Below are 24,967 nucleotides of genomic sequence, written 5' to 3' on the forward strand. Positions count from 1 at the left end.
CTAAACTCGTTCCAGATCGCGTGACCGCGTTTTTGTCCGGTTGAACCCATCCGAACGGCGGGCGTAGCATAGGTCGCGTGTTGGAGATGCCCTTATGTCGCTTATTATGGTTCGAAGGGAGTATGTTGAGCAGTATTGACGGTGGTCTACTCGAGTAGTTTGTAAAAATGAGAAAGAGTTGACGGAGCAAGAGGAAAAAATGGCACTCATTGCTGGAGGCTGGAGGCCCTCCCTGTAGCGAAACAGCTGCTACTGACGGTAGTGGAGTGGTACTGCTCGAGCTCTCCTTTGTGCGTTGCCATATATAGAACGAAAAACAAACCCTCCCCTTTCTCCTGAGCCAAAACCATACCACTCTCGTCCAGTCCACCACACTAGGCGCCCGCACGCTCTGCCTTTGCGGATATCATCATATCCATCCTTTCCGCCGTATAATAATCCCCTCCCGGCACCTCCGTCGCCGCCGCCACATGGACTCGCCTCCTCTCCTGCCGTCCAAGGCCGACCTCTCGCTCACCCTGGCGCCGGCGGCGCCGTCCGTAGGCATGGCCGGAGCGGGAGCAGGAGCAGGAGCGGGAGATGGCGGCGGAGCCGGCTCCTCGTCCGAGTGCGTCGACGGCAAGGACGTGCGCCTCTTCCCCTGCCTCTTCTGCAACAAGAAGTTCCTCAAGTCTCAGGCGCTGGGCGGCCACCAGAACGCGCACAAGAAGGAGCGCAGCATCGGCTGGAACCCCTACTTCTACATGCCCTCCACCTCGCATCACGCCCACGGCAATGCCACGGCGCCGGCAGCAGGCGCCAACTCGTCGTCCGGGCCCTACGGCGGCGCCGGCGCGCCCAACTCGCCCGGGGCGTACAGCAGCGCTGGCGGCGCCGTGGGCTCTACCGCGTCCGGCGTGGCAGGCGGCGGCCTCCCGGCGCACGCGTACACCATGAGCAGCCGCGCCTACGCGGCCCTGCCGACGACGTTCCCCATCGCCTCCCACAGCTCCTACATGGTCGGCTCCGACCGGCCCCAGCAGCAGCAGCACTACGCGCCGCCCGAGGGCGCAGCCGCGGCGTCGGCGGCGGGCGAGATGTACAGCGGCCTGCAGGCGTCCCGCTTCGCGGCGCACAACCCGCAGATGTACACGAGCGCCACGGCCAGCAGCGGGCGCGCGCTGATGAGCGCAGCGGACCAGCCGGGCGCCGGCCGCGACGAGCTGATCGACATGCTCAACTGGAGGCGGGGCTGCCACGGCCCCACGGCGTCCGCGGCCGCCACCACGCCGTCCCCCGCCAGCACCACCACCACCCTCACGACCTCCGGCGGCAACAACGGCGACGCCGAGGAGGAGCTCGACCTCAACCTGAGCCTATGATAAGTAGCTCCATGACAAGGTGAAGCCGTCGCCACGTACCTCCAGTCCCTGCTCCTCTACCCAGCTGCCTGTGTGCTACTGCTACCACTCATCACGACGTACGTACGCCAACGCCAACGCCTCGATTAGCGCTTCAATTAGGGATGTCAATTAATTAATTCCTCGAACGATTCCCAGTCTCATGTATGTTAATGCTAGTGAGTCCAGTCGTACCCCCTGTAATCCATCTTCTCCTCTGAATTTTCTCCCCTGTTCTTCTTCTTTTGTTCATTTCTCGATGCGACCTCCGGTTCTTGGCTGCGTCGAGTTTATCTTCACTGTAGCTTTGCTTGGTACTAGTGGCAACCGGATCGAATGAAGGATGTTGGGACCGGTTGCCGGCCACCAGAGCACGTGATGAGGTCGAGTGCCTGGATTCGTCAGTTGTGTGGGCGACATGGATGGCCGTGTTAATGAATGTTTCGCATCAGTGGCGCAGTCGCATCTGCCTATCAATCTATCTTGGATTTGGTGCTCTCTCGCCATTGTTTATTGCTCCACGGGCTCGGATCCTCACATGCCAACGTTTCTACCGTGGAAACTTGAGAGGATCGAATCCGTCGTCGTCGGGGTCGAACTGGGCCGACCGATCGAGTCACCCCACCCACAGGACAAACCGATGCCGCCGTCCAATCGCGGCGAGATTCGTCCATCGCTGGATGTGCATGCGCACTGTGTGTGCTCGCAGTCGCAGCGATGGTGAGCCCACCGCGAGCACCATGGATGGAACTGGAAGCAACGCTTGGGTGTATCGAGCGGGCGTCCGTACGCGCGGGGTAGGGGAAGGCGACAGTACGGGGAGCCCGACGGCTGCCTTTTTGGCTCTGTTCCATGGAGGGTCTAGTCTGTCGACTGTCCCCATCGCGCATCAGTCCACCTCGCTTTACCCGGCTGCCCTACCCCGACCATGACCCGCGGTACATATCTAGCGTCCATCGAAAAAGAAATCCCTGAAATTTGTGTTCCGTAAAAAAAAACGACGTTTTTAAACTAGGTGTGAGTAATTTTCAGTCGGATCAAGAATTAAGCTAATTTCCATGTAAGTTGATGTCATCAAATTCCGGTTGTAACCCATGTTGCAACTTATCTATAGCACGAATGATGAAGCAATTCGATGTTTTAGGGCATTTATAACCTAACGAATCACGAAGAAATCAAACGATCAAATTTTGTGCACTTATAGCAACACCATATTGCACTAAAAAACATCTCAGTTGCAACGCATGTTGCAGTTCATACTAGCATGAAGCATGATGCAATCTTATCTGGTAGTTGACTGAGAATTAAGCCAATTCCCATTTAAAATTTTCAGCTTCTTTGGGTTTTCGATTTCTTAAGCGATCGAAAAATAACTACATTTAAGGCGAAACTTCTAAGGCGACAATTGTAGCGAGTATGATTAGGGCAGATTTGGAGCTCATGGGGCTGCAAGGTGCCACACAAACTCAAATGTGCGCACCATCACCCCCTTTCTCTCCAATCAAGATTTCACTCCAATTAATTCAAAAGCAGAGCGCCTGCTGATGTTCATCATATAAAAAACTCAAAGGTAATATCTTTTGCATCTTCAGATGTGAATATTCAATTGAAAGAAAGACTTCGGTTTAGGTGAAACGTTCAACCATGATTATCTTGTGATGTTTTAAAAAAGATGAAATATTTTTTTATCGATTAAGAAGAGGTTTACCATATACACAAGGCCTATGTTAAACCTAGGGTGTTACAAGGCAACCAACTATCCCTACATTGTGCTACTCAAAAAATTTGCACCGTCGAGCCTCCAAGCCCTCGCCTCTTCTTTACTTTTCACGATGACAGTTCTCGCCGTGGAAACATAATTTCAGAAAAATCTCGCATTGCACTCCTTCCACAACTCATGATATTAGAATAGCCATGGAATCCAAAGCCTAGCTAATACCTTTATTATGCAAAGTGTTGTTTGTCCACCAATCTTTAACGGGGGATTTACTTATGTAAGAAGATGATTGTGTGTCATGTAACCCACACCAAGAAATCATGGCCATCCACATACGACTGCTGAAGCCACATCTGATGAGAATTTCTTTTTGAACATGGGGTTGGCCCCGAAGGACCGGGAAACTGCTTTAACAACATGTAAAAATTGCAACTAAGCCCTCATATTTTACAAAAAAGACCCTAGGTCTAAAATGTTGAACATGATCGGACCTCTCCACGTAGCTCAAGTGTGTCTTGACACGACCATCCGAGCCAACGCCAAGGGAGTGAGCCACTTGGGTTGGTGCAGCTGAAGGACGCTGCACTTATACCCCACAAGTTCAATCTATGAATGTCCAAATTTCCAAGAGTAAAATCATCAAAGAAACACTTTAAGGGGAATCTGATGGAATCTTAGAAGAATTCGTAGGATTCTCCATGGAACCCATGAAGCCCAGAAATTTCTTGTTAGAAAACTATCTTTAATTTCCTCGCAGGAGAGAAATTTCGGGTCAAATTTTCATTATCATCAGCATCCAAAGTATACCAACGTGAAATTAAATTCAGGAATAGTTGTTGTCCTGTCAGATTGACATAATCATTTTTGGGGTAAACTAGTGTGGCATGAATCAGAAGGTTTTTACCCCCTTCAGTAATCAGCAAGTGCGCAACAGGCAACACGACAAATGCTGCAAGGAAAGGTTTCATCATGTCGTGTGTGACCAGAAGATGATACTCATAGTCATACATAACGACTCTACTACCGTTAAGCTTCTGGTGTGGCCACTTTTTAACTTTGGCGGTAGCCACTAACCATATATATGCCGAAAGGAGAAAGGTACGACGTATGTCGACACGGATATACCCCAGTGGCTGATGAGCACCATTGGTCGTCGGCGAACAAAGCTGCGCCCAGATCACCATTGCTAGCTTTATGCTCGATATATATGCTGTCAAAGAAAAAAGAAAGTTGTATGCGCGATCCAGGCAGAGAGATAAGAGGGTGCACTCGCGGATGGATAGCTACTGCTTCTGCCGCGGCAGTAGAATCAGGCCACCAGCCGCGCGCGGCCAGACCGTCGTTGATTCGCCGGTTTTGTTTTGCTCGCCTTGGTGGTCCGGCCGGCCGGCTGGCAGACGGCGACGGACACACAGGGTGGACGCGCGGCTGGGGCGAGAACACGGCCATGTGATGTGAGCGACGCGCGCGGGACGCCGGCATACGGCTCAGCAGCGCCAGCCAGCCAGCGACACGGCCTGGTGCCGAGCTGGTGCGACGCAGATACGCAGATCTGGCGGACGCCGGTGGTGGCCGACGCCGACGGGTTGCATGGGCCTGCCTCCGCCTGGTCCCGGCAGTCTCTCTGCATGCATGCGCCCTCTATGTCTTTCTCAGTTTGGGCACTTGTTTGATTCCCCTCTGGCGCATGCATGCGATGCCCTAGCTAGCTGGAGCTGGAGAAAACGAAAATGCGAACGCAGAGTGGCGTAACCGGTTCAGTTTGTCGTCAAGCCGTGCTGAAACTGCGTGGCTAGCACTAGCAGAGTTCCACTATGGCACTATGCAGTTCATAATTTATACTTCCCGTCCGTCAATAAGCGTATTTCTATCTTTTTAAAGTTACTAGTACAAATGCCCGTGCGTTGCCACGGGTTCTCAAATTATATTTCTCAATACACATATATAATTCAAATCTCAAATATGAAAATTTAAAATAACTATACCTGAATCTAGAATGCGAATAAAAGTTAGGTTCAGAACCATGGTTATGGATCATGTTTGGGTATCAAAATGATTTGAAAACTATACTTGAATCTGAAATGCAAATAAAAGTTAGGTTCAAAACCTTATTAGCCATCATGGAAACAAGGTAAAGACAAAAACATGAGAGGGCGGCGCAGCTGACAGTAGGCGATTGAAGTTGCATCTAATTCAACTTCTCTTCAACTAAGTGGCACTTCTCTTCAACTAAGTGGCGTAAAAATAACTTTGTTCTAATACTCTTTGTAAATATTATTATATGAATGCCGATAGAAACCAGTGACATTAATTTCTTTATTGTCGAAATTCATTGTAAGGAAATATCTTAATACTTTCGAAAAAAAATAGTTTTATTTTCTGCCTACGTGAATGTGAATTATATTTATACATGCGTGCTTCCAATTTTTCAACACAATATAGTTAATGTGGATGTCATCTACAGATTAAAGCCCATTGCAACCAGCTAAAGAGGAAAAAAAACGACCTGAGATTCACCGACCGTTTCACTCTCTCCCACTCTCTCTATTCCCCACCCCTAAAAAAAACTCTATCTATTCCCCAATTTCTAGCTCGCCGACCATCTCTTCTCCACCACCGGCGACATGGCTGTCCACTCCCCTCCCTCTCCTAACTCCGCAGCAGAGGTTCCCATCAAAAGCGCGACCACCTCACGTTCCCCTCCCAGCCATTGCTCTGCTCACTTCCCCTCTCAAGCACCTACAGCTGCTCGGCATGAGGCGGTTACCTCTGCCCACATCGAAGTTCCCGTTGTTTCCAGTCGCATCCCTAAGCAGGTGAGTTCCGGTCGTGGCGGCGATCCAGCCACCATTGTGGGATCCAACGAGCTGCTTGCCCCAAGGAAAGCCTTGTAGCGGGACACGCAGTGGCCGGCCATCCTCGAGGCTGTACGGCCACGTGTTGGCATCCCCCGTCAAGGGGAGAAGCAGGGGGAGAGCAGGCAGCTTCGGGTTCCTTGAAGCGGCGGCACGCCACGACGAGCAGACGGCGGTGAAGCGGATGCGATCGTAGGAGCAGCACCTATGGTAGACCATGCCGAGCATGTCGCCGGGGAGGTCAGACCACCCCCATCGGAAGTGGGCATGGCGGCCCTCACCGGCCATTGATCTGCGGTCTCCACATATTTGGCCATTTGGTTTTCAGGTATGATGTTGTTTCCATCCGTCGATTAGTTAAATCCCGTTTCACAATTTCTAGGTGTGTGGGTGAACTCCGACGGGGCATTGATTTGTTCTGAACAAATGCAGACCACCACATTGCAAATTTTGCAGCCGCAGACTTTCTAACTGAATTTTTTCTTTCACAAGACTATCAGAGAACTCTCACATTGGATAACTGTTAGCTTCACTATCTGAAACGTTATTCATGTTGACTTAATTTGATAGTCAAATTGTTCATTGCTTGTAGTCTTGTGCGAGTTCATTCCCATGAAGTCTTGCTAATACGAGTGCCACAAATTCGATTTGAGCATGGTATGAATGCCGTGCCGGTCATCTCTCTAACAGCCAGCTACTACTACTTCCTAAAGAACACCGGTATAAGATCTGTTAAAAGAATATGATGGTTACCTTGATTCTCTTAACACAATTAACACAGAAATTAGCATCTTTATTAGCTTTTGTTTTTTCCCCAGCTCTGTCATTCTCATTTTTGTCACTGAGTAAACAAATTGGATCCTTTTAGCTAAGGAAGTATAATATGAAAAATGAAAATATCAAAAGATGCCCCTAGTCAAACCCAATATGTGAAGAATATAATTAGCCTGAATGTCATATTCAGATTTCTGTAGATACTCCCTGTTAGCTCCTAATAATGGAAAGGTTTTTTCAAGATATTGTACAGTATATGAATTGGACATAAGTACGTAGCAAAAGGACAATTGGAATTTGGTTTCTGATTGTTAAATCCAGAAGAATGTTGGAATCATGTACAGGAAAAAAAATGTTTTTCTGTAGTTTTCTTTACAAATAAGTCATAGGACCTTGAAAATGATTTTGACGATGAAATAATAAGAAACCAGACATTCATCTGTTTCACTCTATCAAGGTCGCTCAGATAAAAGCTTTCTTATTATTGTGATACAAACATCAATTCTTACATGCCTGCACTGTAAAACCAGGAGGTGACAACAATATTTGCTATATCAACAATATCTTCATATTAACTACGCACTTCAAAATCAGTTAACCAAAGCAATTTCCTGCAAATTACAAACAATACATCAGCACCTGATGCCAAATAATCAATATTTCAAAACCTAGCCTGCAGCAATCTTTCCCTATCTCTTGTTGAACATACAGTACAAGGTCAACCTCAAAAATCAACCATGGGAATATAAATACTGAACATTTCTTTACCATGATCGGACTGAACAGTGTAGATCATCAAAAGCTAAGCAAGCATAGAAGTAATATTGGCGATACAGAGCATTAGATGGAACACGTTGCTAGATAAATACAAGAGACCAATGCTTAAATGATACCAGCCCCCCAACCTTTGGGCAATACAAAGGCCAGAAATGGTGCATCTTTCTTACTTGTGCCCAACTTTACATCCAATCGCCAAACTGTTAAATGAACAAGATGATAGAATCAGACGAGTGTTCATCCTGGGAGAAAAAAGAAAGATGGGTCAAGCTTCAAATGCCTTGTTTTTTGGAAAATAAAAATAGTGTTGCTCGTCTTCATTGGAAGTATGGGTCTAACTAAAATACATGTCAACAAAAAATTATGAGAGAAAGTAAATCACATTAATACTTTGATAAAAGAAATCACTATGGGATCCATGGTTAGAATTGTTGGAAAAGTAAAGATGAACATTGGTCATTCCATCAATGATGAGCCTTTTTTACTGTACATGGTAGGAAGCATGTAATTCAAAGAGATTGAATGAAAGAGGTTGGACAAACAACATCAATATAATCTGAGCATACAAAGGACGTATGACTGATGTTTCAAACATAATTAAGCTTCTAGTAGTGCAAAATCATTGGACTTACTGTATCTGACAGAATTAAAATATTTTGTTGTGGCGGTAGATGCCAGGTCAATCATCACTGTCAAAAAGAAAGATAACTCTACCATCACAGGTGAAGCAAGTAGGTTGAGGCCAAAAAAGCAAGGCTGTAATACAATCCAAGCTGCAAGCTATTTCAACTTCAGAACTCTTGCGACATGAAAAAGAAAGAGGACTTACTGTGACTCATTTGTCCATCCAACTGATACAAGTTGTGGAACTTGATCTCCCTGCTGAAGAAGAAGATAAAATTACTTTCCTATTTTCAGGTTACACGAAATCAACTCACTGGACAATTGCCTCACACGAGAAGAGAGTGATGGAGCAGATTGTCAAGATGATGCATATTCCTTTTTCAGCTCCATATATCAACGGTAGAAGATACTATTGGAACAATGTTCAACATCATGAATATCCCTTTTTCAGATCTATGTCAGCTATTGCGCAAGTACAGAGGTGGTACTGAAACAAATGTCCAGTCATATATGTTATTTTTCTTGATTTGCACATTTTGAGCCGAATTAACTGTTAAAGTGAACTGCAAGAGCTAATTATAGGAAAAATATGTAACGAAGATGCAAATTAGGTGCACGGAACGCAATATAAGGATTCTAGAACCTAGGAACAAAGAAGATGGAGTGGCACTCATCAATACTTGTGAACCTAGAGACCACGACTCAACATAAGTCAAAGTACTAATGAAATATCATTCCCTCTTCTAGCGAAACCAGATAAGTCAAAGTCCAGTTCCATCAACAATTATTGCCACAAAAAGTATTGTGTTCCAACTAAGGAGTAGACTGTAAGTATTAGGGGATAGGATGCTAGAAATAATCACTATCTGGTGCCCAATTTGGTAACTCAATATAGGATGGATTCCCAAACATCAAGAATAGCATACAGAACAGAAGCAATTGTCTAGCAATGTAGTGCAACACCGGCAATAGGACGAACACATAAGAATTGTGCTTCTTACCATGCATATTGGGAGTTGAGGACCCCTCAAATTAATAAGTAAAATATCACTTTTCAGGTCAAAGTGCAGTATGTTTTTGTTATGCAAGTAATCTATTCCAAAAGCTCCATCCATGCCAATATGATTAGTCCTTTCCTTTGATTCAGGCACATGTAGAAGCACATAATTTTTCTTATGCAAGTAATCCATTCCAAAAACTACCTTGTCTAACTGAATAACTTGAACTGAAACCACCTGGTCTATTTTCGTCAATGGAGTACAACATGTCAAACGTCCCATATGCAGTAGTGGAAACAAGATGGCCATGGGGATTTGATACTGACTAACCGTGGAAGAGGAGAAGAGCCTTCTTCCAGGCCAAGGAGAAGCAGCTCAGAGTGCCACCACGCACGGGTGCCGAACACGCCAAAGCTCCTTCGTCAGCTGATAGCACCTGGTTCTTGTGCTCCCCTAGCCTCCAGTCGTGAAATCTACAAAGGAAATTTACCCAAAATTCCTCACTGCTAAGTCGAACATGAACTTTAATCATCACTGCACCTACTCTTGCTAACAGCCACGGCTTCGCAACTCGAAGATGGTGACTATAATATAGCAAGAGCAGATAAAACAATGATTATCTATAAAAAAATCCATGTCACAATGGTCAATAGACTGTCCTCTTTAAAAAATATCAAGTATGAAGGATGCAAAATCTGCAATTATTGATCATATGCAGATTATAGTGAGCAAACTATGTCCATGATATTGTTGATGATAAGCCAAATCCAACCATATTTAGCCACATTGAGTAACTCATAACAATTACTACTTTTGATTTTGAAATAGCTGCTACTGCAGGCATAAGGGCGTCATATAAATGTAAAACACACGCAAAAACAGCGGTCAAGCAGGTTGATATAGAACAAAACCAGCACGCAGATATAGAATTATCTTCTAAAATATAATAGTTGTTGTTTATGATAGAGGTATTTACCCATCAGTGTGATGAACATCTTTCCAGAGCTGGGCACGACTATCCTTCTCCCTGCATATCTTCTCTCACAACAGTGCATGAATCCAACATATGCTTATAAATGCAAAAAAAAAAAACAATCATGTCACTGTTTGTATTTTTGTAAAACAAAATTTATTATTTGTTAAATGGCAAATGGTGAGCACATAGTCTAGATATGAAATTAGGAACTATCTCAGTGGAAATTTTTGAGTTGACATTGTACCAAGCATGTGAGGAGCACAAAATTCTGAAGCTGTGCAACATCCAGCAATAGATGGATGTAGAACCGGAAGAAGAACTGAAAGAAAGAGAGCAACATATTAAATCACAAACCGCTAGACATGCCATAATGGCAACAATTTTAGGTCTTTTGGCCATGTTCATAGCAGCAACTACTACGGTACTACCTGACGAAATGCCATACTGTTAAAAGAACGAACAGAAAAAGTCAATGTATCTCAATTTGGATAATTTGAGGCAAACAACACCATATACAAAAGAAACCTCACTGTGCAAGAAAAGTAGGGAAGAACAAAGCAAAAAAAAAAAAACAGAGAAGAACTAACCTTTGGGCAAGCAGCGATGCAGCCTGCAACAACCGCACCTAGAAGGGATTGGCAGGAGGCGGGGGAGCTCGAGGTCGGGAGGATCTGGTCCTGTACGGGGAAAAGGCCAGCAACGGGGACCGCGGAGAAGCTCGGTCAAGGACGACGGATCTGGAGGTCGGGGGCGGCACAGGTCATTGGCGGACGGCGGCTGCGTGGAAGAAAGAGTGAGGAGCGGAATATCAAATAACAAGGAACTCCCTTTGGTGAATCCAGGGCCTGCTTGTTTGGGAAGCCAGGAGGGGTGTGTCAGCCCAGTCTAGAGGCGACGACAATCCGGAGATCGGACTACTCCTTGTCGTCCGCAGGGAGCACCCCAATGAGTATGAGAGTATCCCGAGCACCATCGCAATCAACTCGGTGAGGAATTACAGCGGTGCGCCCAAGCGCTCGACCCAAGAGACAGCGATCTCGTGCTCAAACGACCATGGCTGGGACCGGAGGAATTTGGGATGCGGAACGGACGTACGCTGGCGACGCGCAGGAGACGGAGAGGTGGCGTTGGGGACCTCCGGCAGCATGCGGGGGGGCTGGGGGAGGGCGGTGGCCAACGTGCAGGAGGTTGGGAGGCGGCGCGAGGGTTCGCCAGCGACGCGAGGAGGTGGGGTAGGCGACGGCCGACGAGCAGCCGGGCAGGAGGTGGAGTAGGGCGGCGATGGAGACCGTGGATGAGAGCACGACGGAATCGAGGGTTTTGCCTGCTGGGCCTCAGTTCCATTCTGACGAAGTAGCTGGGCTTGGGCCCAAATGAGCCCGTGCGGGACGACGAAGCTTTTGACGTATGGTGCGGGACGACGAAGCTAGTGGCAGAATAAGGAACCACTTTAGTCTTTTTAAGTAGTAGAGATTGTTAGAATTTGATTAAAATCACAGTGAAACGTAGACTAAATTAACATACTTATATTCTTTTCAAAATGTAGTTTCGTTATCTTTCAATTTAACGTCCAAATGTTGTTGCTCATGAGCTAGCTAGAAACTGTTTTAGTACGAAACTATCTTGTAACTGGGTCGATGAACCCCCTGATTTTTTTAGTTCAGAATCTCTTAGATGATGTAACAATTGTGTGAGACTAATAAAGCTAGCCGTGATGGTCTTCCCTCAAAAAAGAAACATCAAATTAGCTGGTACTCATCTATGTGAAATTAATCAAATTCAAATAAGTTTAGCTTAGGGTATCTCTAGTGGGCTAATCCATTTCGGATAGAAAATATATTCTTTTTTGTCCATTTGAGTCAATACGTGGACAGAAAGAAGGTTGTGTCCTCTCTTCAGTCTGTTTGGGTCACGGGACAAATCCATCAACCAGACCCATTTGGTTCACGCTGACCGGTTGCCTCATTCTTTTTCCTATTTCATCTAATTGGCCAACATATGAATGAAAAATAAAATATTATTTACAAGTAAATAAATTTAACTAGTACACAACCAAATAAACAACGTAATTCATAATTAAATGTAGATCACAACCAAACTAAAGCAAATAAAATTATTGCAAATGACTATTAGTTTCCTACTAGAGCCCACATACCCTTAATCAAATCGGTTTGAAATCGATGGTTAGTGCTCCCTCCCTTAATTAGATCATGTTCTAGGTTTAATCAAAGTTAAACTTTGTAAAGTTTAACTAAATATTAAGAAAAAATATCATCATCAATGTAAAAGTTATAGTATTTGAATCACCATAAGATATATTCCATTCTATGTGCATTTGGTATTATAGTTTTTTTGATACTTTTTACTATGATTCTGGTCAAACTTGATAGTGCTAGAATTTTAGTAAAAGTAAAAGGTAGAACGCAAGTTAATAAAATACAGAGGGAGTATGACGATCACTATGAATCTAATGATGTACTACCTCTGTTTTAAGGAATAAGACGCATACGTATTTCAAGATGAACTTTGACCATATAAATTGAGCAAAAAAATCTTAATTATGTTATATGTAATTTGTATCGTTGGATTTGTATTGAAGAGCACTTTTTAATGATACTAATTTCATACAAACAATCTTTATCTTTTGAAGTAATTCTTAGTCAAACAAAGAACACATAAAACGAGGGCACCTTATTCGTTAAAACGGATGTAGTACTGTAAATGGAGAAACTATGCAAACGCTGATGCTCCAATCTGCGGCTTAACTAATTCACCCTGCATGCATGTAATGCGCCCGCCCGTCTCTACCTTCAGTTCGATCACTTGTTTGATTCTCTCTGGCGCCTGCGATACCCTGCCTAGCTGGAGCTGGAGAAAACGAAAAGTCGAGGGCCATAACTGGTTCAGCTTGTCGTCAAGCGGTGCCAAAAATGCGTGGCTACAAGAGTTCCACTATGCAGGAGATTATTCATATCTCGCGTAGATAGCGCTGCTTGCAAGTTGCGACCACTCTCTCGCAAATGTTTTCCTCGGGAATGCAAGGAATAAGCAGTTGGCTAAACTAAGCTCGAGTTGACGTTTCTGTCGTTTGCGTTTCTGGCTCGTTTCTTCCTAGCTTGAGTGGACTGCTCCTACCTACCTTGCCCTACCTTAGATTCGGCCATTTCTGGGTAGGCTTTAGTTGCGGCAACGAACAGGAATTTGGATCCTCTTCAGTTACTGGAGCATGCAGCCGCGCGGCTCGATTCGCTAGGTTTCGCCTAGATCAGCGATGAATACGCTGGATCTCTCACAATTCCAATAGTGCAGCGAGGTCCTGCTAGCTATAAGCCAAGTGACATACTATCATTTATAGCTAATTGAGAATTAACATATGCTACATCTGTTTTAAGGAATAAGGCGCATACGTATTTTAAGATGAATTTTGACCATAAAAGTTGAACAACAAAATCTTAATTATATTATATGTAATTAGCACCGTTGAATTCGTACTGAAAAGCACTTTCTAATGATGTTAATTTCATATTAACAATCTTTACGTATTTGAAGTAATTCTTGATCAACAAAAAACACGTAAAACGATGACGCTTTATTCCTTTAAACGGAGGTAGTACAATAGTGAGCTATAAAATGTAAGTACTTTATCAATGTATGTCCCATCTTTAACTCTCACAAAGTGCCTAGGAGCACGTGTTAGAGCTGGCTCTTGCATAAGAGCCCACTCTCCTTCTCTCTCCTCCTCTCTCTCCTCCAACTAAGCAATAATTTACTATTTTAACCCTTATAGTCATCTGACTAGGACTTACTCCCTCCATACCAGGGATTAAGGCGTATAATTTTCTGCACACTTATTAAGGAGACTTCAAGATTCGTTAGCCAGGAGAGAAAATTTGGGAAACTTTCCTTTCCTACCCCTGCATGCATCACCTCCTTAATTGTCTCTACTCTTCACGCAGCCTCTTCGGTTTCCCCATCGCCCATCTCCTTTCTCGACCCTGCCCCCTCTCTCTCTCCTGTACAGCACCTCCATTGATGGTGAGGCGGATCCATGGGAAATCTTGCTGGCCAACCGGAGGGGGAATACATGAGCATCGATTGGGCGCATCTTTGTGCCACGGATCGTCCCCAATTTTCACGGTTGAGATCGAGATCAGATGAGGAGATGGGGTCTTGGCGCCACGGTTTGAAATCCCCGTCGAAATTTTGGACGGCCTATAAGAGCTTGCCGCCATGGTTGCTGTGTTCATTGTCCCCTTCCTCTAGTCCTTCTTCTGGTTCTTCCTCAAATCATGGCGCAGCTGGACCTGAACGAGCCCATAGACTGGGATGATCTTGATGATTTCGATGGGGAGGCTAGGGAACTTGCAGGAGATTTTTTCTTTGGGATGGACAGTGACGAAGGTAAAGATTTTTGTTTGATTCATTCTGTTATTTGAGGTGGAGACAACTTGTTTCGGTTCTTACAAGTTCCTGTTTTTTGAGCAGATGATGATAGCAATGGCGATCAGAGACGGCGCATGTTGGGCATGAATTCATCTGCAGGAGGGGGGAACGGTCGAGGACGACGTACTCTTGGCCTCACTGGTCTGCGTTCAGCTCAGAGGTGGAACATGGATGATTCAGGCAGTGGCGGTCTAGGGCGTGGCCCGCTGTACGTGGGCGAGTCGAGCAGTGCTGCAGCTCGCCGTGGCACAGAGAGCTTTGGCGGGAACGGAGCTGCCAGTGACGGGAACAGAGCTGCCAGTGACGGCAACGGAGCTGGCAGTGACACAGAGGCTCAACTCGTGCCCTTCCCTCTCTTCGACGGCGTTTTCATATTCACGAGTCCGTCGATCGCCGCACGAGGCCGTAGAGGTGCAGGGCGCGGAGCAGCAGGGCGAGGTGCTCGTGGCCATGGAGCTGATGGGCGCGGAGCAGCAGCGGTAGGTGGTCGTGGCCGTGGAGCTGCTCGGCGGGGAGCAGCAGCGGAAGGTGCTCGTGGCCGTGGAGGTGCTGGGCGGGGAACAGCAGCGCAACGTGCTCGTGGCCGCGTAGGTGCTGGGAGGGGAAGAGGAGGTGCTGCTGGACGCGGAGGTCGTGGAGCTGCCGACGATGGACATGATCAGGAGGCTGATGCAGAAGGAGAAGGAGCGGATGGTGGCGACGAACAGCACCCAGACGCAGATCAACAAGGAGCTGATGGTGCAGGTACTGTTCACATGCATGGAACACTGTTCACGTACATGCATCTAGAATTTTTTTAGAATCATGTTCATATGCTACTGTTTGGTAGAATCAATATTTTAGAAATTTTGTTTGGATTACATCATGTAGATATGCTACTGTTTGGTAGAATAAATATCTAAAATTGTTTTAGAATCATGTACAGTAGCTACTGTTTGGTACAATCAATATTTTGAAATTTTGTAGAATCATGTTCATATGGTACTGTTTGGTACAATCAATATTTTAAAATTTTGTAGAATCACGTTCATATGGTACTGTTTGGTACAATCAATATTTTGAAATTTTGTTTGGATTACATCATGTAGATATGCTACTGTTTGGTAGAATAAATATCTAGAATTGTTTTAGAATCATGTACAGTAGCTACTGTTTGGTACAATCAATATTTTGAAATTTTGTAGAATCATGTTCATATGGTACTGTTTGGTACAATCAATATTTTAGAAACTTTGCTTGGAATAATAAGACATGCTACTGTTTGGTAGAAGTAGTGCATTTCCATATTGCTAATGCGAAGCTACTTTTTTTTGGCAGTTGTACCATTAGGACGAATGGTGAACGTTCGTAGGGTTTATAGTGACGAGGACAAAAGGATAATTCTTGCAGCCCTTTTGCGCAAAACAAAGCCAAATGTGTTGAGTGATGGTGTAACTAAAGAAGTGGCAGCCCAGTTCATGGTACCGTTGCGAGTTGTGCAACGTGTATGGTTTGATCATCTTCAAGGTATTGAGAATGTTTGTAACAAGAAACCTTTGAATTGTTGGTGTAAAAGAGTTGAGATTGATCCCGAAGCCATCATGCAAATTCCACCATCCAAGAGGACAACTTTGAAGGATCTTGCTTTTGAGCTGAACATGTCGATATCCACTTTGCATAGGAGGTTCAAGGAGAAGGAATTTAGGAGGCACTCAAATGCCATCAAACCTCGCATCACGGATGACAACAAGAAAGAAAGGGTTCGCTATGCACTCGGTAGGCTCGACCCGGATAGTGTGGAGCCTAAGTTCCAAGGCTCATACAACGTCGTCCACATGGATGAAAAATGGTTTTACAGAACCAAAGGTTCTCAAAAATATTATTTGGCCAATGAAGAGGAAGAACCGTATCGATCATGTCAAAGCAAGAATTACATAGAGAAGGTCATGTTTCTATGTGTTGTAGGAAGACCAAGGTTTGATGAGGATGGCAATTGTATTTGGGACGGTAAAATTGGTATGTTCCCTTTTGTGACCGAGAAGCCGGCCGAACGTCGTAGTGGAAACCGCCCTAGGGGAACAATGGAAACTAAAACGAGGAATGTTACACGAGATGTTAGCCGAGAGTTCCTTATTGAAAAAGTCTTGCCCGCTATCAAGGAGAAGTGGCCGTTGGAGGATCGTTGGAGCCCAATATTCATTCAACAAGACAATGCGAAGACTCATGTCTTGCCAAATGATCCCGAATTTTTAGAAGCGGCTGCTGCAGGTGGTTGGGACATTAGACTAGTTTGTCAACCTCCAAACTCACCGGATACAAATATTCTTGATTTGGGTTTATTCGCCGCTCTCCAATCATTATTTCATAAAAAATCGCCCACTTCTATTCTTGACATTCTCATGAAGGTATAAAAATTTTATTTGATTTTATTTGCAGCATTTTAATTATTTGTTTACTAATGTTGTCATTGTAATGAAGGTAGAACAAGCTTGGAACGAGTACCCGGCTGAGAGGAGCAACCGTGTCTTCTTGACACATCAAAGTTGCATGGTGGAGGTCATGAAGCTTATGGGAGAACACCGGTACAAGATCCCGCACATGAGGAAGGGGGTTCTACAAAGTTTGGGAATTCTACCTGAAGTGCTAAATGTTGATCCCGCAATTGTAAACGCGGCTAGAGAGTATGTCATGCTAGATAGTTGATCATGCTAGATAGTTGATCATGCCCGCTAACTATTTTGTAATGGACTTTCATCATGCTAAGACGCTTGTAATGGAGACTCATCATGCTAAGGTTTTTCTGTAATGGAGTTTTCAAATGCTAAGTATTTCGAGATCTACAAAAAAACAGAAACATGGTATGCCACGGCAATCCATAATTTTCTTAACAAAAGGCAATCCATAATTTGCTTACCATAAGACCAAAGTTAATCATAATACCATAACATAATTTCCATAGCATAAAGCAATCCATAATTTTCTTAACAAAAGGAAATCCATAACATAAATTGCATATCTCTAAAGATTGCATTACATTCCATAACTCATTACCTATTCCTCATAATAACGATAAACACCATTGTCGTCAAGATAAATTTTAGGATGGTAAATGTCAAACATGACATCAAATATTACTTGCTCACCGTTTGTGAGCACATCAAAGGAATGAACCTCTTGTCCATCCATCTCCACAACCTCTTCTACCCCTTGTATGTCCACATCTTGAACACTATCTTCAGCACCATCTTGAACACCATCTTGAATCCCTCTTATGTCTGCAGCAAACTCTCCTTCCTCATCCATCTCCACAACCTCGTCTACCCCTGGTATCTCCACATCTTGAACACCATCTTGAATCCCTCTTATGTCTGCAGCAAACTCTCCTTCCCCAACCATCTCCACGGCCACATCTTGAACTCCATCGTTCATCACATTATCTTCAACATCCATGCCATGGATCCATGCATCAAAAGTAGACTGCACATCGAACATCCACTGCATGGAAAAACTCCATTACCATCTGCCTCACATGATGTTCTATCTACAAAAAAAATTCATCACAGATTAACACACTCACCTGCATGTTCGTGCGATGCTGCTCCATGAAGAGGTTGTCCTCCAAGATGTAGTCCTCCACGCTGATCGGCATCGCAATTCCGTCTTCCATCCATGGTGGGGATCCGCCCTCGCCCATCGCTGCCCGGGCTGCTTGCTCGAGCCGCCCTTCCCCGTGGTACCGGACGAGCTACACCCTTCACCGTTCCCGCAGGCGGCATGGGATAGCGCCAATGCCACCATCGCCAAAACTGCTGCCGCCCTACAGATGCGAAAAAATCCCATCGCCATGGATGCCTCACCAAGAAACGGAAGGAAGAAGGGGCCGGGGGAGAGGAAATGAATGGAGATGCTTGATGTACCACGATTTGTAGTGGGGCGGGGCGATTAATCGGCGCAGAAGTCGATGAACCAGCCGCCATGGACGTTGGAGGCGCGCTGGATACGAGGAGCACGGGGAAGACGATCGGGAACGAAGGGGTACGAGGAGTAGGGGTAGAAACGGAAGTTGCACACGTCCACAACCCCCACGCCTTAAGCCCTGATGAAAAACGGCAAAAAATTATACGCCTTAATCCCTGGTATGGAGGGAGTATTGTACTTGCTCTCATGTGACTCTCGGAATCCCAAGTGATTTAAACTAACTATTGTGAATACTAGTAGACTAGTAGGTGTGCGACCTTTCAGTTGCTGTTCACGCTCGATCGCATCAAACACCAGCTACAGGCTACAACTAGTAAGCATAGTGAGCATGAGGGAGACTGAGGACAGACTCCAGTTTCGAGTTTTCGACGTAAGTGTCGCCCATGAAGATGGGATTAAGGCCACACCTTCTTGGACACCGGCGATCGATCCTGGAGCCTCAACAGACCTTCTGGCGACATGAAGATGGGAATCACCGAATCAGCCGAAGGCAGAACTTGAGGATTTTGCTTCATCGACAATTTGGCAAGGCAGCAAACCACCTCCCAGTCTTACGGGTGTCTTCGTCAAATTTGTTCACATTCAGGCACAAGACAAATCTACATCTCTTTGGGAGTTTCGGATCAAGTTATATGCCTGCTCATAACCAATCCATTAAATTGAGTGTGTAGATTTTGATATCCAAAGTTTGGCAGAAGAATCAAAATCAAGCCCTACGTTAACTTGACTGTAATCTCTGACCAAATTTTCTTCACAGAAATGCAATCAACGAACTGATGGTGTACCGATTCATCCTCGACGTAGAATATGCAATCACTCGAGAGGCAATCAGCCATCAGAATAGTAATGAGGTGTAATGATCATTTACGCAACTTAAAAAGGACAAGAGATAGATAGAATGGAAGCCAAGCAACTTCTAATCAAAATAACTTTAGATGCATAGAATAACATCTCTCTCTCTCTTGGGGTGGACCTAGCCAGAAAACTAGGGGGGGGGGCTTTAGTTAGCGAGGACACTATTTTAAGGCCGATTGGGGGCCCTAGTAAATATTGAGCTTCAAGTAGAAAAAATAGAAATTGATTTGGCGCCTAGGCCCCCACTAGGATCTATCTAGGCCCACCCCTGCCCCTCCACACTAGTAGTATTCTCACAATGAAGAGGAATTATTAAATACTGAATAGAAAAATGCCAAATTGACATCTAAATATTTCAGTGAAGGCATCAATCTCCTCTTGATACAATCTTGGAGGAATCCTCCCACTCTTGCTATAGTTAACTCTCATCCTTAAGACACATACAAAGCATGCTAGGATCCACTTAATTTTTTCTGTTGATTTGACATTACTTTCAGAGTAGAGGATTGTATCATCTGCATATTGAAGACATATGAAACCCTTGAGATGTCTTAACTAACATCCTGGTGAGGACATCCACTATTTGATTGAACATACATGGATAGGATCCTTGCCTCATCCCTTTGCTAGTAGGAAAAAAAAGTTCCAATGGCATTGTTCATTTTCACTCATATAGACCCATACTGAATGATAGCTTTGATCCAAGAAAAAAATCCATCAAGATCCAACACCTCTTTTCCAAACACATCATAAAGGAAATCTAAGCTAACATTGGCAAAGTATTTTCATATTCTAGTTTTAAGACAATGCTTTAGTTTTTGACTGTTTGATGGAGTGCATAATCTCATGAGCACTGACTACAATTTGTAAGATATACCTCCCTTGATGAAAGAAAATTGGTTAATTGTAGAGGTTATATTAATAGTCATAGTGAGCCTATTACTTAAAACATTGGTGAAAATTTTGAATATCAATTAAGGAGATCGATAGGCCTAAACTTATTCGCAGTGGCAGCCTTAGCTTCCTTTGAGATCAGAGTTAGTAGAACAAAATTTAACCTATAAGTATAGTTCGCCTTCAAAGAAAACTTCAAACATATTGATGAGATCATGCAACCACATGCCAATTTTTTTGGCAAGACATGAATTATAGGTCACCGGGCCCATGAGCCTAATCAGAATAGGAGCCAAAAACTACTTTCTTGATTTCTACTCCCGAGAAATGGCTTTTCCTTAATATGTGATCTTCTCACAAGGTGAGAATATGTTAGACTGCAAAGAGAGACCAGATTCTTCTTTTCTTCAAAAGACCTTATAAAAAACATGTGACCACATCCATGATATCTCCTATATCTATGATTGGACCATTTGAACCCCGTAAATTATGAACCATCATTTTCCTCCTTGTTTGATTGACTACTTCCTTATTTCTTGGATTGTCCAGCCCACGAAAATAAGAGGTCTTATGTCATCTTATTTAATGTCTCTATCCTTAGAACTTTGTGTAGCTTTAACTTCTTCTTTGATCCAAATAAAAAGCATATAGGTTAGATTAATTTTGAAGCAGACATAACTTCATCCCCCCCCCCCCCGGAAAACACATATTCAACGGCCTTTGCCTACGAAGCTTGTTACTTTGGCAGAATTCCAAAACCACATCTTTCGGCTGCCTGGGAAGTTCGAATTGAAGGAAAGATAAAAACAATTATGGTTGCTAATTCAAAATTGACTATGGACTGCTGATAGGCTTCAAGCTAGAGGATGGCCCTATCAAGATAAATGTTGCTTATGTGATCAACTGACCGAAACTACTGACCACTTGTTCATGGAGTGCTCCTACTCAAAAGAAGTTTGGCATGGGCTGGCTGCTACTCATCCTACTGCTTCCGATATTGCCACAAGATCCACTACAATACTAGCTGGTGGAAGAAGATCACGAGATTCAGAAAGAATAAAACTAAAAGAGAACAAACTTCAATTGCAGTCTATAGAGCGTGGCGCCTATGGAAGGAGCGAAAACGGAGGATTTTTGAGAATACCTCTGGCTCGCCGGAGAGCTTGTTGTACCAGATTAGGGCTGATTTAGCCAAACTGAAGGCGGCCTACTGTGAGTAGTGTTTTTTCTTTACGTTTTATCCTGGCTTTGCCATTGTACAATGTTCCCTCTATATATAATGCAAAAGGAGAGCTCCTCCGGCCTATTCACGTCAAAAAAAAAAAGATGTGGGTGAAAGAGAAGTGTTTAGAGGAACAGTTATCCTTTGGATTCATGTGGTTTTTTTTTTTTGGATAAAGGAAATACATTAATACGTGAGCTCATATGATGATCACATCAGAAAAAAAAGCATACTACAGGTCTAAGAGTTATATGCACTGCATGAAAAGTGAGGCGTTTAGTCGTTTAGAGGAACCATTAGCTTGCCATTGGACTAATGTGGTTATACGTCAACGTATAACAAGTCAGAGCATATGTCAACCTCGAGAAGGAACATGTATGCATATTTCACATCATATTACACGTTATATACAATTTCATGGGATCAACACTCTCTACGGTAACTTGCATCAAGCATCATTGTGGTACTGACGTTCCGGCGATTTAAATCTTTCTGTTTTGGGCTATGTTACAGAGTACTAAAACTTTGCCTAGTGTCTTCCTTGACATTTGACGAGTGCTTTCTTTTTTCCGAGTGTTTTTTACTTCCTCCTATTTATATTACTTACCACTAGTATGGATATATCAAGAACTAGAATATATCTAGATACATTTATATTAGTGACAACTAATATAGGCCGGAGGGAGTATTAATTTTACCTACTGACCATATTGTATGCCGAGTGTTTCGTTGCCAAATACTAGGCAAAGAAGTACTTTGCCGAGTTCTGAAGAAGATATACTCGGCAAAGAACACGATACACACGGAAACAACAAATTTTTTGGTAGTGCCTACAGATTCCATCAAACTAATAAATGACGATTTTTTAGACAGTTACATTTCGTTATAAGAAAATAAACTTGTAGATTTTTAATTCTGAAACCGACATATCTTCTCTTTTCTTCCCCCCAAAAAACAGAGATGGGTGAAAGATAAGTGTTCAATTAGAGGAACTGTTATCCGTTGGACTCGTGTGGTTTTTTGGATAAATAAAATATATTAACACGTCAGTTCATATGGCGATCACATCAGAAGAGAACATACTACAGGTTTGAGAGTTACCTTGCACTGCACACTACATGGAAACTTAGTTGTTGCGAGGAACCGTTACCTTGCCGTTGGACTCTGTGGTTATACGTCAACGTATAACAAGTCAGAGCATATGTCAACCTCGAGGAGAAATGCAAGTGTATGCATATTTCACATCTAAGAGTTACACGCCCTATACAGTTTCATGGGATCGACCCTCTCTACGGTAAATTGCATTCATACAGTATCCTTGTCGTACCGACGTTCCATCGATTTAAATCTTTGTCGTTCGTAAGATTCGAATCATTGTCACATTGAAGCTAAATATACCAATAATTCAGGTCGATTACTCCATAATCAGCGAGAGTGGCTTTATGCGCGCGAGCATGGCGTGAGTAACGTGTACGTTATGCTGTCACATGTCGGCTCAGATGTCCGATCCGGCTTCCTGCGCATTTGCACCGGAGAGCTGGACGAGTTTGTCATTTTCTCCCAACCCCAACTAGATTTCACGTGCTTCTCCAACTGTACGCTCAGTTGATTTGAGGTCCAACAAACTTGGAAAAAGCCGGAGGAATCGTTTTCAAACGTTATTAGAGTGTGACCAAATGAAGGTCGACCATGCATCCTCCGATCCTCAAATCCAGTTGCCCTGTGCTCCATCCGTTGGTTGGTAACTCTTACGAGTCCGGGGTCCGGGCTTTGTCTCGTTGCTCGCTTCGGTCTCGGCTCTTGGCTACGTGGACGGACGGGGCGAGGATCAGTTGTCTGCAGTGTACCTATTACTTGCGCTGCTCGTTTACTCACCAGATCTATCTAGCTCCCTGGTCCAACGATAAGCAGTGACCAATCTATTGAGCTAGCACGAAAACACGTACGATAGGGGTATGAAAATAGCATAGCACTTACTACCTCCGTTTCAAAATACGTCTAGATCCATTTTAACATATATACATGTCTGTATCTAAAGAAACTGCGAACATTATTTTAGAACGGAGGGTTTATTTTAGAACGGAGGGAGTACGATGTGATGTAAAAGTAGCGTAGAACTATATGAGCTTAGCCATACTTAGGGCATGTTGGTAATTCTTGGCTCATAAAAAAGTTTCCTTTCACTACACGCTTCTAAAAGCAACCCATCGTTTGTATGAGAAGGCATACTCGATTGGGTGTTTCTAGCGAGCAAAGCTATTCTTGCGTTCGGTGGGAAATCTTTGCGCCGAGCTCCTGGATGGAAGAGATGATGGGAGCCCAGTCGTGTCCACGAAAAACCGGTGGGAGAGATTCTGCCAACTCCCGCGGATTCGCACCACCTATTTACACCGTTCCGTCTAACCGCCAAATCCGGCGCCACCATTTCCCCATTCCAGTTCTCTGTCTATGAAAGCTCCTTCATAGACGAGCAAGTAAGTTGTGCCATCTTCTTCGGAAGGTGGACCTCCCTCACTGATATTCTTCTCCTCCACCTCGCCGACATGTCGTGTTCCTCGTCCGATGGTCGAGCGCCGTGAGTAATATCGATCTCTAGTTGTGGTAGGTAAGATATGTTTGTTTTGGTAGCTAGCTTAGATCTGTTAGCTTAGATCTAAATGTGGTATAGTAGATTTTTCAACACTACTTTCATGATGTAGCACGGGGAAGAGGTAGACCGATGTTTTCTCGCTAGTGCTGGTTGCGTTGTTTGATCTTCACTACTATGTAGTCCATGTATAAGCGTGATAGTTAGTATGATGATTGGATATACAATGTGTAGTTCTTCTCCTTCTACCAGCAATCCGCTTATACATCCCAACATGCAACAAAGAGCAGTTAACGGAGCTTCACAGTGCGGTATTCTTCTTCGCAAAGCTTGAATGTTACATGTGATCACTATATTAGCAGCGTGTTCATATGTTAGAAGCTTTCCATTGTTCATGTACTATGGTATTTTGGTTTGTGTTGTAGGACAAGAAAAACTCGCATGCCAGCAAACTCGGTGCTGCAGGCGGTGTCGTTTTGATATTTGTCCGTGCCTGATAAATATTGTCCAATTTGGAAGAACACCATGATATGGCCAATTGCACATTCCATGTTCAGCCTAAGCAAGATCCGTGAGTTCATCAACAATGTGGTCCCAATGGATAAGGTGTTTAGGATGAAGCACCTTCAAGCTATTTCAAAGGCATTTATAAATTTCCGTGGACGTCGAGTTCACCGAAATGGGACTGCAACCATCTGAAGCATTGGGGAGAAAGGTGGGTTCAGCTCCTCTAGCTCGAAAGGCTTGAGGATGTGCGTTAGGAAAAGAAGATAACAGCAATCATGATGGACGGTGATGTGTATTTTGACTAGATCAAGGTTGGATCAGTTTGGACTTCTTTTGGTTCATTCACTTGTTCTTTAGCTCACATATGTTCAAGAACTCACTAACTTCTTCCTTGCAGGCCCG

General features: G+C 44.2%; 1 protein-coding gene across 1 annotated transcript; it reads left to right on the forward strand.

Annotated features, from left to right (window-relative positions):
- Window positions 1–347: 347 nt before the first annotated feature.
- Window positions 348–1,625, forward strand: LOC124700768 (voltage-dependent calcium channel gamma-8 subunit-like). Its single transcript, XM_047232843.1, has one exon. The coding sequence runs from the start codon at window positions 471–473 to the stop codon at window positions 1,359–1,361; it is 891 nt and encodes a 296-aa protein (XP_047088799.1). The 5' UTR covers window positions 348–470; the 3' UTR covers window positions 1,362–1,625.
- Window positions 1,626–24,967: the final 23,342 nt, after the last annotated feature.

Source organism: Lolium rigidum, chromosome 3 (assembly GCF_022539505.1).
Source record: "Lolium rigidum isolate FL_2022 chromosome 3, APGP_CSIRO_Lrig_0.1, whole genome shotgun sequence".
Taxonomy (NCBI): Eukaryota; Viridiplantae; Streptophyta; class Magnoliopsida; order Poales; family Poaceae; genus Lolium; species Lolium rigidum.

Coding starts and splice junctions, on each gene's coding strand:
- LOC124700768 (XM_047232843.1), top strand. CDS start 471: ATGGACTCGCCTCCTCTCCTGCCGTCCAAGGCCGACCTCTCGCTCACC.